Source organism: Euleptes europaea, chromosome 5 (genome assembly GCF_029931775.1).
Source record: "Euleptes europaea isolate rEulEur1 chromosome 5, rEulEur1.hap1, whole genome shotgun sequence".
Taxonomy (NCBI): domain Eukaryota; kingdom Metazoa; phylum Chordata; class Lepidosauria; order Squamata; family Sphaerodactylidae; genus Euleptes; species Euleptes europaea.
Genome location: NC_079316.1, coordinates 93,700,268 through 93,717,267, shown reverse-complemented (window position 1 = coordinate 93,717,267; position 17,000 = coordinate 93,700,268). Strand labels below are relative to the sequence as shown.

The 17,000-nt window shown below is 43.3% G+C and overlaps 1 protein-coding gene across 1 annotated transcript in view; it reads right to left on the bottom strand.

Annotated features, from left to right (window-relative positions):
- Window positions 1–17,000, bottom strand: part of CTNNA3 (catenin alpha 3) — a 955,294-nt gene that overhangs the window by 740,006 nt on the left and 198,288 nt on the right. The window contains exon 6 of the mRNA XM_056849344.1: window positions 8,773–8,976. Within this exon, the coding sequence (XP_056705322.1) occupies window positions 8,773–8,976 (204 nt within the window). The remainder of the gene's footprint in view (window positions 1–8,772; window positions 8,977–17,000) is intronic.

Below are 17,000 nucleotides of genomic sequence, written 5' to 3'. Positions count from 1 at the left end.
AAGAGTCCCCAATAGCCAATGTATTGCCTGTCCACATTCTAATGTATTGATTATACTAACTCATGTGTCATTAGCACATTTTATTATTATATTAAACAACTGCTGTATGTCACGTGTGTGTCATAATGTTGTACTACTACATACCAGCCAAAAGGTATATAAGATGTCATTTTTGCTTTGTTCGATGCTCATTGTCTTAGCAATCCATTGTGTTGCTGGCAGTGGCCTATTGAGCACCATAAACCAAAGATTTTTACTTTGCCTTTGATTCTGGTCCATTTTGTACTTGGTGGACGAAGCACCAAGAGCCAAATCTTAGCATGACCTACGGGTGGAACTAACATCACTTTTGGCACAAACCCAGAAGTGACATCAGTGTATTAGAAAAATGCTCTAGGAAAGCACTGAAACGTTATGGTAAACTATTGAGTTTCAGTGGAATCCTAGAGCATCACCCTGACAAGACCACCTAACTTCCAGATCCACTCTGAAAGTGATATAATGATGTCAGCATAATGCTGATTACATTTTCCCCACTTTTCAGACTCTCCTGCTGGTTGCCAGAACTCAGCTGGCAACACTAGACCATTAAAAAAAATCCTGGAATATTAACACACAACTTCCTTTAGCTCAATCTATCTGAATGAAAAAGCAGACGAAGTACTCAACAGTTCTAGACACTCCTATGATGATCTCTGTTTTTGAACAGAACTTCTGTGTCTTTATTGGCATTACCTCAAAGAGTTAATTTGTTTTTCCTCCTGTTTTCTACAGAACATATCAACTTCCAGGACATGCAACCACAATCTCAATCTTTGTTTGCAAACCCACTTGTAATGAGAATGTCACAGCTGATAATCTCCATCGTCTAGAATTAAATAATTCAGGAAGAACTGGAAGTCATTCGGTTTGTCTACTCTTCAGTTGTTCTTGAAAAGCTTAATGTTTCCAGGTATGTCACAATAAATGAGTGACTGTGACCCCACAATAGTTGGCTCATTTGGTAACTCTTGGTCCTCTAAATCAGAATATTTCCTCTCTTTGGTTCACACAATTTATAAGCAAAATGATTCAGAAGAGCAAGGTAAATAAAAGGGTAGTTTTGTGTTACAACACCCATAAAATGATTTTCTTTAGCACCAACAAGAGGGCCATCCCCTTCTCCCCAGAAAACAAAAGCAGCTAGAGTGAGAAAGATTAAATGCCTGGAGAAGAGAACGGCAAAGGCCCTTATATTGCAGAGCTGGCAAAGCTATGAGAAAGCAGGTATGTTCACTGGTGACTAGTACCAATATTATGCCTCTTCGGGCAGAAGAATGGGCTATGAACAGAATTCTCTCCCTTGAGCATGCAGCGGGGGGGGGGGGAGCCACAGTTTCCAAGGACCTGAACCCTTTACTTAAAAATAAATAAACTGCATTCTTCAAAAGGAGGAGCTGTTTCCTTTTACTATCCGTTACTCAACAGCACTGTCCCCACACCAGCAATCAGCTATCACAGAACCACCTAACCCCTAACTGCGCTCCATAGGGTTGCCAGGCCCCTCTTTGCCACCAGCAGGAGGTTTTTGGGGTGGAGCCTGAGGAGGGCGGGGTTTGGGGAGTGGAGGGACTTCAGTGCCATAGAGTCCAATTGCCAAAGCAGCCATTTTCTCCAGGGGGACTGATCTCTATCGGCTGGAGATCAGTTGTAATACCAGGAGATCTCCAGCTAGTATAAAGTACCCAAAAGGTAAGGAATCAACATGAAATAATGGGCTAATATTGATACAAGTGATTTTGTGAATAATATAAAATATATTTAATACAAACACAAAATTAATATAAACATAAACAACTTGTATGTAGCCCTGTTCTAGCCTCTATGTATCTGTGCTGAACATGCCAAATAAGCATAAAAACACAAAATTACAACAGTGTGACAATATACCCAAACAATATCACAGCTCAGACCATATGTGTTTCGGCTGTGAAGCCTTCTTCAGTGGTCCGAGTAATACAGTTCTATGCCATTTTGAAAGTGCATGAATGTATAAGAAAATTGCAATCCTTAGTAAGCTGACATTTGTAAATTGTAAAGTTTAAAATTTGTTTATCTATATTTCATCCAGAGTTCCCTTTATAATCTTAGGCTCCTATAGAAGTATTCCTTTCACAGTACTCAGTCATCAGGATATGTTTGGAAAAAAAGGGTGAAACAGTGAACTCACATTCACCATGGGTCTTCCTATGAATCAATATCCTCCAAAATTCCTATCGTTAACAGCCTTGCTCAGCTCTTTCAAACTGAGGGCCGTGGCTTCCTTTATAGAGAATGCATTTCATATTGGATCTTCCTCTTTTCATGTGACCTTCAGCTTTTCCTAGCATGATTGTCTTGTTTTCTCATGATGTGACTAAAGTACGATAGCCTCAGTTTAGTTATTTTAGCTTCTAGGGATAGTTTAGGCTTGATTTGATCTAGAACTCACTGATTTGTCTTTTTGGCAGACCATGGTATCCGTAACACTCTCCTCAGAGAGCATCTGGTTGGCCTGCAGAAGGTCCCAGTTTAATCCCCAGCATCTCCAGTTAGGGACTAGGCAAGTAGGTGATGTGAAAGACCTCTGCCTGAGACACCGGGGAGCCGCTGCCATTCTGAGTAGACAACACTGACTTTGATGGACCATGAGTCTCATTCAGTATAAGGCAGCTTCATGTGTTCATGTGTTCACATATGCACATTCATACATCTTTTTGCACAAAAGCATCTCAATCCAGACATTAAATGAATCCTTTCCAACCAAAACTGTTTTTGATCATCAAGGCTGGTTTGTCTTTTAATAGAGAATAGCATCTTCTGTTAATGCCCCTTATTCAAGACCATTATACTGATTTAGGAGGACATATTTGGGCTGATGCAAATGAATCCTGGGCATGTGGCAGTCTCTAAAAATGTAATTGCTTGGTGGGTCTTGGAAATAAAATGATAGCAGTTACAATGCTTCATGACTCCTTGTAGTGAACAGATGCAGCAAAAATACAATAGCATCGCTAGCGGTTTTACATATTGGCTTCTTGTTTGATTCCTGTAGTTTTGTTTCAATGATGAGGGTTCATTTCTTTTTTATTTTACGTGCACTGTGTTCTACACTCTTTACACCCTAGCTACTTCAAAGTCAAAGGAACTGACTGGTAGCATAGCATTTTTAAAACACCACCATTTTTAAAACATCATTGAAAACAGGAGACTGGGTAAATGGCATTAAACTAGGTTACAATAAACATGAAGATTTGAGGGTCTTTGAAGATTTTTGGTAACTGAGGTTTGAACAACAGTGAAAGTTTTTTTCCCCATGTAGACTCATCAGATTCAATTAACCCACAAGGTCCCTTTTTCAACCTGGCAGCACCTGACCTCGCCTCTCTACAAGGATGCCAGTTTTTAAATAACGTCTTATTTTTTCAAAATGACAGAAAGCAAAAAATATGCAACATGCCCACATACACATACACACATAGAATACAAAAATTAAAATAAATAGGCAGCTTGCCCTAGAAAAGCCCAGAGATTCTTCGGGATCTTTACTTGTCACCAATACAGTCCTTTTTTTGCCATCAAGTTGCAGCTAACTTATGGCGACCCCGTAGGGCAGGGGTGGGGAACCTTTTTTCCGCCAAGGGCCATTTGGATATTTATAACATCATTCGCGGGTCATTCAATGACCCCTCCCCCAGCGTGGGCAAGCAGGCAGGAATCCAACTGATATGAACGATCAATAGACCACTCAGACCAAGGCAGCTAAGCAGCAAGTGATTTTATTTAAACATGTCTGCAGAGATGGAGAAAGAAACACCTAGGTGTCTCTTTCTGAAGAGTCTGTACGCAGACAGCTCATTTTTAAGGCTTCCGACGCGACTTCCCTCTCTCTCCCTTTGGCCAATCAGGCCACGCGAAAGGCTTACAATCTACCTATCGCGACGCAAAGATAGAACTTATCACATTTAACCCCACCTATCGCCCTCCCACCAGTATAAGTATTGTGCGGGGTTATTTTTACTTTAAGCATAAGCAAAGTACAATCACTTCTTTCAGCATTTGTGGTTCAGCAAGCATCCTGCTGATTCTTGGTAACACTAAGCAACCTGCCTTGTGGTTTTGCATGGAACGCTAGATTGCACCTATGTTCTTGTGGTTAAGCTTTATTCTGTGAAGCTGTTCTTGATACTTTCCACAGTTTGTCACACACAGAGAAGAAACAGAACAGTTTTAAAATTATTATTGTCCACTTATATAACTTTGGCCAAAGCCTTGCCAAGCCACCGTCCACTACTGCACACTACGCTCTTCTATGTAAGCTCGAAATTAACTCATTTTCCCTATCACAACCAGTGGTGCACTCGCCCATCTGGTGGCACAGGATAGTCTGTTGCACCAGCCGGGTGTAGCCATCCAGCTGCACACCGGAGTTGCTCCTGCTCCGCATGGTCGGGGCCGGATTCTACAGCCAGCTCCTGCTACCTCCGCCTGCAGGGATGTAATGACGTCACACTGGCTAAGGACTCCCCCCTGTGCATTCTGCCCCTGCCTCCTTTAACCCCTCCATTGTTGCCACTTCCGCCCCCAGCCCTCTTGTAGTACAGAGGGAATATGTTTCTCCATGGCCCAGGTGGGAAAGGGTTAACACAGTTTCTTGGGCACTCCTAGCAGCTCCATAGCTAACAACTCTTCTGCAAGGGGGGGAAGGTTACTTTTATTGGCAAAACAAACTCACATCTGCCTTGAATAGAGGCTATTCCTGTCTGTGAGAGGGGGCGGATCACCAGTCTTAGATCCTTCTGAGCTAGAGATCTGCCAGGACCCACGAAGGGCCAGACCAAATGATTTCACGAGCCTTAAACGGCCCCTGGGCCTGACGTTCCCCACCCTTGCCATAGGGATTTCAAGGCAACAGACCTTAGGAGGTGATTTGCCAATGCCTGCCTCTGTGTCAGACCCCGGGTAGTCCTTGGAGGTCTTCCATCCAAATACTAGCCAGGGTCAGGGCTGAGAGTGTGTGACTGGCCCAAGCTTCCAGGCCCGAGTGGGGAATTGAACCTGGGATTCCCACGTCCTAGCCTAACAACTGGTGGGGGGTGGGGGAGACTAACCAGCAGTGGGGAGGACTACTCTGGTGACTCAGCAACATCACTGAGAAATCACTTCCAGCGCACACCAGAAGCAACATCATATCGCCAACAACATCGAAGGTTACATTGCCACATTGCCAACAACGTCACTGCAGCGCCAGCCTAGGCTTTCCCCCACTGCCAGTAAGTTTTCCCACCAGCCATCTGATTGGCAAAGGGGAGCAGGGCAGAGGAAACAGCTTTACCATCCACTACTGCCCAAACAGAGGAAGATAGCTTTCTGGTGGAAGCATGCAATTTGGGTTCTGCCCTTCAAATACTTGAAGAGAGCAATCATGTCCCCCCTCAACCTCCTCTTCTCCAGACTAAACATTCCCAACTCCCTCAGCCTTTCCTCATAGGGCTCAGTCTCCAGGCCCCTGGTCATCCTCGTCATCCTCTGCACCCGCTCGATTCTGTCCACATCCTTTTTGATGTGAGGCCTCCAGAACTGCACACAATACTCCAAGTGCTGCCTGACCAACGCAGTGTACAGCAGAACTATGTCACCTTGCAATTGGGATGTTATGCCTCTGTTAATGCACCCCAAGTTCGCATTAGCTTTTTTGTGTGTTACTGCATCACACTGGCTGTGCATATTTAACTTATGGTCCACCCGTATCCCAAGATCTTATTCACACACACCGCTGCCCAGAAGTGAATCCCCCATCCAGTTTGCCTGCCCCTCTCCACCCACCGCCACCAAATCTCCACGAATTTCCCAAGCCTAGTTCTGCCCACGGTGGACAGTTTGCGCAAATGGTTTGCCACAAGGGAGGAGCCGCTGAGCAATCAATTTTTCAAGAGCTGCCATATGCCTAGGATTCATTTGCACCAGCCTGAAAATGTTCTTCTAAATCAGCATAATGGTCCTGAATGCTGGCATTAATGTAAAATTCTACTGTCTGCACAACCCAGACTGCCTGCACAATCCACCCTTCCCTTCAATGCAGGTTACCTTAACTGAGTGCCATCCGTCTGACTAGCAGCATTCAGGAAGAAAAAAAGAAAAATCCTTGTTTACTCCATCTGCTCTGCAAAAATTAAACCTGCTCTGTGATTGCAAGAAGCTATGCCCTGACAACAAAAGAAGAATCCTGGATTCTTCCATCAGCAATTAAAGTGCAATTTGTCAAGGATCAAACACCTTTCAACTTGACAAACAGAAGGTCAGTATCCATTGCAGAATACCACCCCATACTCAGTCAAATCCAGATTAAATGATACTTTCTAGACAATTATCCTTTTAAGGTTTTTTCTTTTGTACTGTATTATTCAAAGTACCACAATGGACTATGCTGTTCAATTTAAAGGGGGGAACCCTGTTCTATAACTACCATAATCAACAGGAACAAGCATGTTTTGGAATACGAAAAGTAAATCATCATCTGTGTTGGTGATATAAAAAAATGCCAGAAAGGCATCTATAGTACATTAATGGATGAAGTCTAGGGCCTTTCCCAGGCAAATGATTTTGTCCTTTACCTGTGCTGCCTGCCCCACTCTACCACTGGCAACGTTGATGTGTCCTCACATGTAATTGGGGATGGGAGAGCTTTGCTGCTATTATTGCTTCTCCTCCTCTAAACAGGGTTGGATGAAGACCCCCTGAGTCTTACACAGCCAACATGGTTGTGGTTTTATTGGCTGGTTTTTAATGATGACTAATAATAATTTTAATGATTTTATATGTAAATATTTTATTTTGTTGCTGTGAGCTGCCTTGAGCTGGTAGAATATAAAGATTTTTAATAATTAAAGACATTTGTTTAAAAAAATTAAGATTCCTGAAAATTCAGGGCACTACGACATGGGACAGTCTTTTAATCTCAAAGGATTTTTTTAAACTAACATTGCAAGAAGTCTCCATATATGCAGCAACACCTCATAGATGCATCAAGGTTTTCTTTTTCCATTTTAATTTGATTTTTTTTTAGAGTTCACAAAACGATGTCAGCATGCAAAAGTAAACACATTATCGTCTTCATTGGAAAACACAACCAAAAGGTGCCCATGAGATACACTCAACCACATTAGTAATCAATACATTTTTGCCATGTACAAAATATCGTTCATCCAATACAGCTATAGAAGCATCTGGGCAGGTATGTCTGGATCACAAAAAACAAACACTGCATTTAATGGACACAAATCATGCCCTGCAGACCACTACCACCACCCAAAAATAATCTAAGGCGGACAAGGAAAGCATTTGCATACACTCTGTAGACTCCAGAAAGACAAATAATGAGACAAATCAACCAAAAATCCTCTATATATTCTCAATTTAAAGTAATCTGATTGAGTTCACACACATTGAAGATGACTTTCTACAGCTAAGAACAACATTGAACACTCAAGATCAGGGGTTGCAAACCTTTTTGCTATGGTGACTCACAAGTCCAAACATATTTGGTATGGTGACCTACTTTAAAAAAACAGCATGCATCAACCAATAAAACTGCAAGAGCCTGAAACCCACTTTCACGGGCTTCACAACCCACTCTTGGGTCAGAACCCATAGGTTGGGAAACGTTGCCCTAGATCAGGGGTCCCCAGTGTGGTGCCTGTGGGCGCCATGGCACCCAACAACACTTTTTCTTGAGCCAGCCCTGTGTTTTTAGGAAATAAGTGGGACCAGGTAGGGCTTTTGCCCAGCAAGGCTTCTGATTGACTATTGGAGAGCTGATTAGCTGTGCAGTTTTTTAAAAATGTTGCTTAGGGACCCCTGCTCTAGATGATTAGTACAAACCCTATGAAAACAAAATACCTAGCAATGCATGGCAGATGGAGCATCAATATTTTGTGCTCCTGGGAATAAAGGAAGAAAAGTTTTGAGTGCTTTTTATTTAAAGAACATCAATCTGCTCAAGACGGAGGTTATTATGTTTCCCAAAATGAAAAATACTAGCATTGAACAGAAAGATAAATACCAATAATATAGGTAGATAAAATGACTCAATGTCAACCCAACATCTAATTATATTTTTAAAAATATACTCAGAATATATTATAAAGACTTCAGATTTGTGTAAGACATTCCAAACCTCAACTAAAACTTGACATATAGCACCTCATTGAATAACCAGACTGAGAGATCCAGAAACTAAAATTACTTTCTTTAGTGAAGTATTGTCCAAAAAGATTACAGAAATGGACTTCAGATAGGCCACATATAAGTTCCCTAAATAAGCGCCATGGATATCAATGGAGCTATGAAAACCTCTGACACCAAAAGGTTTGTAAGACATCACAAATAATTAGCAACTTTTAAAAAATGCCGCCAGATAATCACCAGCCCCTTTCTAAAGAGTTTTAATCAATTTAATTATTTAATTAACAAATTGACTATACAATACATAGCAGTAGAAAAGAGCAAGAGTCCAGTAGCACCTTAATGACTAATACAATCTCTGGCAGGTATGAGCTTTTGTGAGCCACAGCTCACTTCTTCAGATAGAAGGTAATCTATACAGTCCATAAATTGACTAAAATTGCATCCCTAACACCTTCCAGAAAACTTTAGTTAAACAAAATACAATACAGAAAGGCACAGGGAATTATTGGACTCACATAAAGAGCAACATAATAACCACAAGTATGTGTGGAAGAGCCATTCACTTACATTAGTCATGTACTCTGAAAGGAGATCTTGGAGAGCCTGGCGAATAGCGTTGCACTCAGTGATAATGCGCTCTCGGTGAAGATCACGTGTGCAGGAAGAGTCTGCTAATAAAGCAGCCCCACTGATAATCCCTTCTAAACGCTTTTCTAGCGATGGCATTATTTTGTCGTCATTCAAAGCAAGGGAATCCAAGGCAACCAAATTCTAAAGGGAAAAAAATAAGGCTAGTACTCATACTTGAGACCTCTTGTATGATAATTAAATCATTCCTGTCACTTTCCCATTCAATATACCCATCATCCTTGACTTTTGGTCTCTGCTGTCACTTTTGAAAGAGAGCAAGAAAATTAAAGATTGAACTTAGAAAGGGTTTATATGGGTCTAGTTCAAAAGTCTTGTCCATTCAACACATTTTCATGTACATTAGAGATGACATCAAAAGCCTTTTGTGAGATGATCAGGGCATACCAGTTGACAAAGCTATCTCAAATGGCGGGGGGGGGGGGGAAGCAAGTAGGAAACCTTTTTCTTCTCAAAGTTTTCTATCCTTGTACTTTCTATAGCAGTAGAGTGCAGAGACAGTAAAAGCTTTGTTATCTGGTACTTGAATATCCGCAAAACTCCGTTATCCAGCATCACTAGGGTTGCCAACCTCTAAGTACTAGCTGGAGATCTTCTATTACAACTGATCTCCAGCCGATAGAGATCAGTTCACCTGGAGAAAATGGCTGCTTTGAACATTGTACTCTTTGGCATTGAAGTCTCTCCCCTCCCCAAACCCCTTCCTCCTCAGGATCCCCCTGAGTTCACAAAAAATCAAAATCACACAAGGTTGGAAGAGACCACAAGGGCCATCCAGTCCAACCCCCTGCAATGCAGAATCCCACAATCAAAGCACTCCCGACAGATGGCCATCCAACCTCTGCTTAAAGACCTCCAAAGACAGGACTCCACCCCCACTCCCCGAGGCAGAGCATTCCACCGTCGAACCGCCCTCACCGTCAGAAAGTTCGTCCTAATGTTTAGGTGGAATCGCTTTTCTTTTAGTTTAAATTCATTACTCCGTGTCCTAGTCTCTGGAGGAACAAAGAACAAGCTAGTTCCTTCATTAACATGGCATCCCTTCAAATATTTAAACATGGCTATCAAGTTGCTGCTATACCACCTTTGGATCTCCTCTCCTGGCTGGCCCTACCCTAGGGTTGCCAACCTCCAGGTGATAGCAGGAGAACACAACAGATCTCCAGCCAATAGAGCTCAGTTCACCTGGAGAAAATGGACGCTTTGGCAATTGGACTCTATGGCATTGAAGTCCATCCCTCCCCAAACCCTGCCCTCCTCAGGCTCCGCCCCAAAAACCTCCCGCCAGTGGTGAAGAGGGACCTGGCAACCCTACCCTGCCCCTAAAAGAAAAAGGCTGCCATTTCACAGGCAGAGAGCTAAATGAGTAAAATGAGCATAGGTTAAAAAAAACACCTCCTTTAATTTATTTTATTGTATAAGCCTGCTTCTGAATGGAGAAGGAGCTTTAAAGAGACAGTACACTACTTTATTGGAGCTTTGTTAGCCATAACATTTGTCCTTCTAACAATGTCTCCCTTATCAAGAGTCCCCAATTGGTCGATTTTTTTCTACTCCTTCCCCAAAAGAAGAAAGATTGACAGGCTTGGTCAATGGATTCTTATGGATCCATTGACCCATCAAAGTTACTCAGAGGGACCTATGGCTCCTACCCTAGTGAACTAATGTACTGGTGTGATGGACATGGTTTAAAAGGGGCAATAAACCCTTTGCCTAGATAAGGAGAGTCTTGCTTGTAGTCCTGAGTTAACCAAATTTATTTATTTACTTCATTTATATCCCACTTTTCTTCCCAACGGGACCCGTAGAGCCTTGCAACGTTCTTCTCCCCTCCATTTTATCCTCATAACAACCCTGTGAAGTAGGTTAGGCTGAGAATACCGTGTTTCCCCGAAAATAAGACATACCCATAAAATAAGCCGTAGCAGCATTTCTAAGCATTTGCTTAATATAAGCCATACCCCGAAAATAAGGCACCCCGGGGCTGGTGTGGAGAAGAGCAGGAGGAGCCCAGCTGAGCAGATGCAGTCTCCCGCGGCTGCTTCAAAGGCCCGGCAACCAGCGCGCCCAGGGCTGGGGTGGAAAAGACCAAGAGGAGCCCAGCTCAGCAGAGGCAGTCTCCCGCAGCCGCTTCAAAGGCTCTGCAACCAGCGCGCCCGGGCCTCTGGGGCGGGGAAGACAGAAGGAGCCCAGCTGAGCAGATGCAGTCTCCCGTGGCCACTTCAAAGGCCCGGCAACCAGCACGCCTGGGCCTCTGGGGGCGGGACCGGAAGGGGGTGGTAAGGGGAGAACGGGAGCCGAGAGGGAGGACAGTTCTGATTCCCTTGGAATAAGACATCCCCTGAAAATAAGCCATAGTGTGTCTTCTTGAGGAAAAATAAGTATAAGACAGTGTCTTATTTTCGGGGAAACACGGTATGTAACTGGCCCAAGGTCACCCAGTAAGTTTCCATGACAGAGTGTTGACACAAACCTAGGTCTCCCAGATACTAGTCCAACACTGTAAATGCTACACTGACTGATTTAGCTGACAACCTGCCATCCCCTGTTCTGTTTGGTGAGGACAGTAAGGAGACAGGCAGGAGGTTGCTGGGAACAGCCTAAGTTGATAGGCCTGTACACCCTAACAGAGCAGCTTCCACAGTTAGGGTTGCCAGGTCCGGGTAGGGAAATACCTGGAAATTTTGGGGGTGGAACCTGAGGAAGGTGGGGTTTGGAGATGGGAGGGACTTCAATGCCATAGAGTCCAATTGGCAAAGCGGCCATTTCTCCAGGTGAACCAACCTCTATTGGCTGGAGATCAGTTGTAATAACGGGAGATCTCCAGCCACCACCTGGAGGTTGGCAACCCTATCCACCATTGATCACTTAGTCTAATAGCAAACTGCCTGGCTATGGTGTGAATAATGAAAGCAGAATAAATGGGCTACCTCAGAGGTCGTTTATGCATGGGAGTTTTACCTGAGGTTCGTTGCTGGCTGGACCAACACTTTCCTGTTGGAAATCTATGCCCCAGCAGTCTCCAAGCACAAATCAAGAAGCATTTGAGAGAAAAGTTTTCCCCCTCCCGAAAACCCAATTGCCGCATAAAAAAGCATTTTAAGAACAAAAACACAAAACGGAGCTATCTGAAAGAATGGGGGGGGAAACCCAACCCTCATTTTTAAAAGCCTTTCTTCTGCTCAGAAAGAACTTCGAGGAAGCAGGAAGCATTTGAATCCCCACCCCTTGACCCGCTGCTTTGGAATTGGCTGTAGTGCTTACTGTGAGAGAAACCAAGCTTCCGTGTCCCGCCCTTTGCCTTATGCATTGGGATCTCACCTGGGCAGAGCTCAGGGGAGATGGAAGGATTGGGTTAATAGAGGAACGGGAAGTCCCAGGATTTGTGAGGGCTGGCAGTGAGGTTATCTCTAATGGACGGAAACTCATGTATAACTCCAAAAAACAACCGAGACAGATGTGAGTGAAAGTACCCATGCATAAACAACCAGAGAAGACAGGGGTCTCTGCCTGTTCTGTGGATCCTGGTGATCCTGAATCCTCAGAAAAATCAGGAAGAAACTAGCATTGTGCAACACCATGCCATCACTTCCAGTTTCAGGGGCAGAGACTTTGCAAACAGACATTGCTGTCGCCTTGATGTCACTTTTAGTTGCATATCCGGAAGTGAAGTCATGGCATCACACAACACTCTAGGGATTTCCCAAATCAGATTTCAGAAATTCCTAGAGGCATGTTCAATGCCATGACATCACTTCCAGCCAGGTACACAGCTGGAAATGATGTCATGGTATCAGCAGTGCCTGTTTGCAGAGTCCGTGCCTCCCAGTGCTTCCACACAAGGGTTGCAAAGGACTGGCACCCATTGTATGTGCTAATTTCTACTGAGAGAGGGCATACTTTCAGTTATAGTAGTAACATACAGCATACAGCTAAAAAAAGGTCAACAGTTTATTGCTCATTCCTTACCTCAACAGTATATATATTATGCCCTTGGCACAGCAAGACATTTTTCTAAGAAATTCGGAAGGAACACATCAAAAGGTATCCATTCCATGTAAAGTTACACCAAATCTGTGAAACTGTTTCATTTACAAATTAAATAATATTGCTTTATTTATCAAAAGGCAATGCCAATTTCATAATGTATAAATTAAGCAAATCACCTTACTAATTCATTAAAATAGCAATAGGCATTAGAAATTCATCATGTTCTACTTCCTTTATACTTTCTTCTTTTTTTATGTACTCTCTGCTCACAGCAGGGACATGGTGCCTGATTGCAAAGGAAAATTGCACACAGGAAAGAGAGCTCAATTGGGAGTATTTTCCAACTACAATAGAAATTCATGAAAATTAGCAATATTAATTAAGCAAGAAATATCTTTACTGTGCTTTCATTTGCAGAAGAATATCAAAGAAATGCAGCACAATTAATTTTTAATTTGGAAAAAAAGTATTTGGAGGTTCTGTATTCTGTAATGAAAACATATACATTTGAACCATAGAGCCTGAACAAACAAAATCAAAACTTAACAGGTACTTTCAAAAATGGAACCTGTCAACTCTACCTATTCTACAACTTATGAGATCATGGCTGACGTTATGAGACATTAGCAGGACATTTTCATCATCATACAAATAAATAGTGTGTGTTTGTTATAAAGTTGCCTGGTCCTCCCTTGCCACAGGAGATTTAGGGGTAGAGTCTGGGGAGGACAGGGACCTCAGTGGAGTACAACGTCATACAGGCCACCCTCCAAAGCATTCTTTTTCACCCAGGGAACTGATCTCTGTAGTCAGTAATTCCAGGGGATCCCCAGGTCCTACCTGGGGGCTAGCATCCCTAGTTTGTGGTGAAGTGTCACCTCTAGGGTTGCCAACCACCAGGTGCTGGAGATCTCCTGCTGTTACAACTGATCACCAGGCAACAGAGATTGGTTCCCCTGGAGAAAATGGGCACTTCGGCAATTGGACTCTATGGCATTGAAGTTGCTCCCCTCCCCAAACCCCACCCTCCTCAGGCTCCACCCCAAAAACCTCCCACCAGTGGCAAAGATGGACCTGGCAACCCTAGTCACCTCTAGGGTTACCAACCAGAGAGGACCTAGCGTTCTCCCAGAATTACATTGTATCTCCAGTCTACAGAGATCAGGTCACCAGGAGGAAATGTCAACTTCAGAGAGCAGACTTCATGGCATCACATCTTGCTGAATTTCATCTGCTCCCTAAACTGCCCTCTCCAGGCACACACACCCCAAATGCCAGCATTGGTAACCTCACCACATGTATCTGTATGGTAACTGCAACCTTGTCAGATAAATGATTAATTTGCACTGTTAATGTTCTAATAACCTATAAAACTAGGGTTGCCAGGTTCCTCTTCGCCACCAGCGTGAAGTTTTTGGGGTGGAGCCTGAGGAGGGCAGGGTTTGGGGAGGGGAGAGACTTCAATGTCATAGAGTCCAATTGCCAATCCGCCCATTTTCTCCAGGTGAACTGAGCTCTATTGACTGTAGATCCGTTGTAATAACTGATAACAGGAGATCTCCAGCTAGTACTGTTACAGGGAATGCTGGGGGTCTCCAATATTAAATGGGGGAATTAGTCAATTGGAGACTAATTTAGAGCACTAACGAGAGGCTTAGGAGCGGGGTCTTTGACCTATGTATAGCAAGGGTGAGCAAATCAAAAAGGAACAAACACTATGAGAAGCCAGTTAAAAGGTAAAACAAACAGAATTTATTTGGGGGAAATCAAGGGCGTACTAATACACACAAAATAAAACGAAAACAAGGCAAACACACAGAGAGAATCCTAAAGGGATAGCACAATTGTAGATACATTGTATCTCTATGGAGGCTGGGGCCAACTTTGCAAAAATACATTGCTAAGATGACACTAAAGATTCTGAACACAGCCACTTTGCCAATGCATTTCAATGGAGGAGGATGGGGCAACCCCTTCCAGACCTTATAACTCCAGACCTCCTGACCCAATCTTTACCAAACTAGGGGGTTCTTGCAAGGAGAGTCCCTTCCTGCTACCCTGAAAATTTGGAACCCCTACCTGCAAAAATGCCCCCAGGAGCAATGGGAATTTTTGTTTGCAAAGCTCCTGGGGGGGCATCTTTGCAGGTAGAGGTCCCAATTTTTCAGGGGAGCTTGAAGGAACTCTCCTTGCAAGAACCCCCATGTTTGGAGAAGATTGGGTCAGGGGGTCCAAAGTTATGGGGTCTGGAAGGGGTTGCCCCACTTTCTCCATAGGAATGCATTCAAAACAGTTTGTATTGGTTTAAATGGAGGCAGATGGGGCAACTCCTTCCAGACCCCATAACTCCGAACCCCCTGACCCAATCTTCACCAAATCTGGGGGTTCTTGCAAGAAGAGCCCCTTCTAGCTACCCTGAACATTTGGGACCTCTACCTGCAAAAATGTCCCTGCAGGAGCTGTGGAAAGACGTTCCTGATAAAGCCGAATTTTCGGCTTTGCCAACCTCCCGAATTTTGCTAATTTGGTAAACCCAAACCAGAAATTTACCGAAATGGCATTTATTCAGTATTTTTTTGGTTCGGTTTTTAGCGAATCAACAGCCCTACAGAGATCAGTTTTCCTGGAGAAAATGGCAGCTTCAGAGGTGGACTCTATGGCATTATACTCCACTAAAGTCCCTCCCCCCCAAACTCCACCCTCTCCAGACACTGGCCACAAATCTCCAGGAATTTCCCAGCAAGAGCTGGCAGCCCCTGTCTATCTGCTCCCCTCGATTGCAGGGGCTTCCCAATGCCCTTGCAGAGAAAAAATACAGAAGTGGAAGCAGCCTTTGTCCTACTTTTACAATGCAAATGTTCCAGCATAAAAGCTAGCAGCTCTTGAAATGGCCAAGCAATCTATTTAGCCAATGAAGAGGAGTGGGGACGCCCAGAATTATCTTTGACCTTCAAACTTTCTGATTCACTTTTTAATCATTATACGCAATTCCCTGATGTATGCATTCCTTCCATATTCATTCACTTGTGGATCAAGCAGTTCAACAAAACATTTGACTCTTGATAAGAGTTGCCATTTTAATTCTTACAGCAACTTTTGTCAAGTTTTAAAGCATCCTTCATGAAAAATTAAAACTGGACAAAGGCTGAAGATAAAAAGCTCTGTTATTATCCAGTTGCTGTTTACCAATAGGAATCTGATGTATACTGGGCAAATCTGCATTGATTAGTTCAAAGGACGCCGTAAAAAATCAATATAAACGAATGAGTGTTTGCAATAGGCAGATCTGATCAAACAGATTTTCTAATGGGATGAACCTGAGTGCTTCGTGCTTCTTGCTCCGGTGGAAGTACCAGAACTGTAAGAAGACTGAATGATTAAACTGAATGCTTAGGGCTGAGCTAGACAGGATGAGGGAAGATCCGTGACCAAATCTCCTGCAGTTTGGTGGCAATGATGTCTAACCCTTTCCTTTTGTAGCATTTTTGCAATAAAAACCATAAACGCACAGATCAAAGCCATTATTTATTTATTTTTCGCTGTCAAGTCAAGTCACATCTGACTTATGGCAACCCCATAGGGCTTTCCAGGCAAGAGATGATCAGAGGTGGTTTTCCATTGCCTGCTTCTGCGTCATACCCCTGGTATTCCTTGGAGGTCTCCCATCCAAAAACTTGCCAGGGTCAAGTCTGAGAGTGTGTGACTGGCCCAAGGTCATGCAAGTTGCCATGGCAGAGTAGAATTCGAACTTGGGTTTCCCAGATCCTAATCTGACACCTTAACCATTCCACCACGCTGGCTCTCATTTGTAGCATTTTTGCACTCAAAAACCATAAACATGTAGATCAAGGCTACTATTTGCCACACAGGAAAACATATTTTCCTCTTTGGTGTTGTGTGGTGCAGGAGGAAAAAGGTCAAAATAGAATAAGAGGATGAGTTTTATGGATTCAAATTAAAATTGGTTAAATGACAGGAAGTAAAGAGTAGAAATAATGGACAGTTCTCACAATGGAGGGAAGTAAGAAGTGGAGTCTCACAAGGATTGGTATTGTGGCCAGCACTATTAAATTTGTTCTTAAATGATCTGGAACTAGAGGTGAGTAGCGTAGTGGCCAAATTTTCAGATGACACAAAATTATTCAGGATGGTGAAAA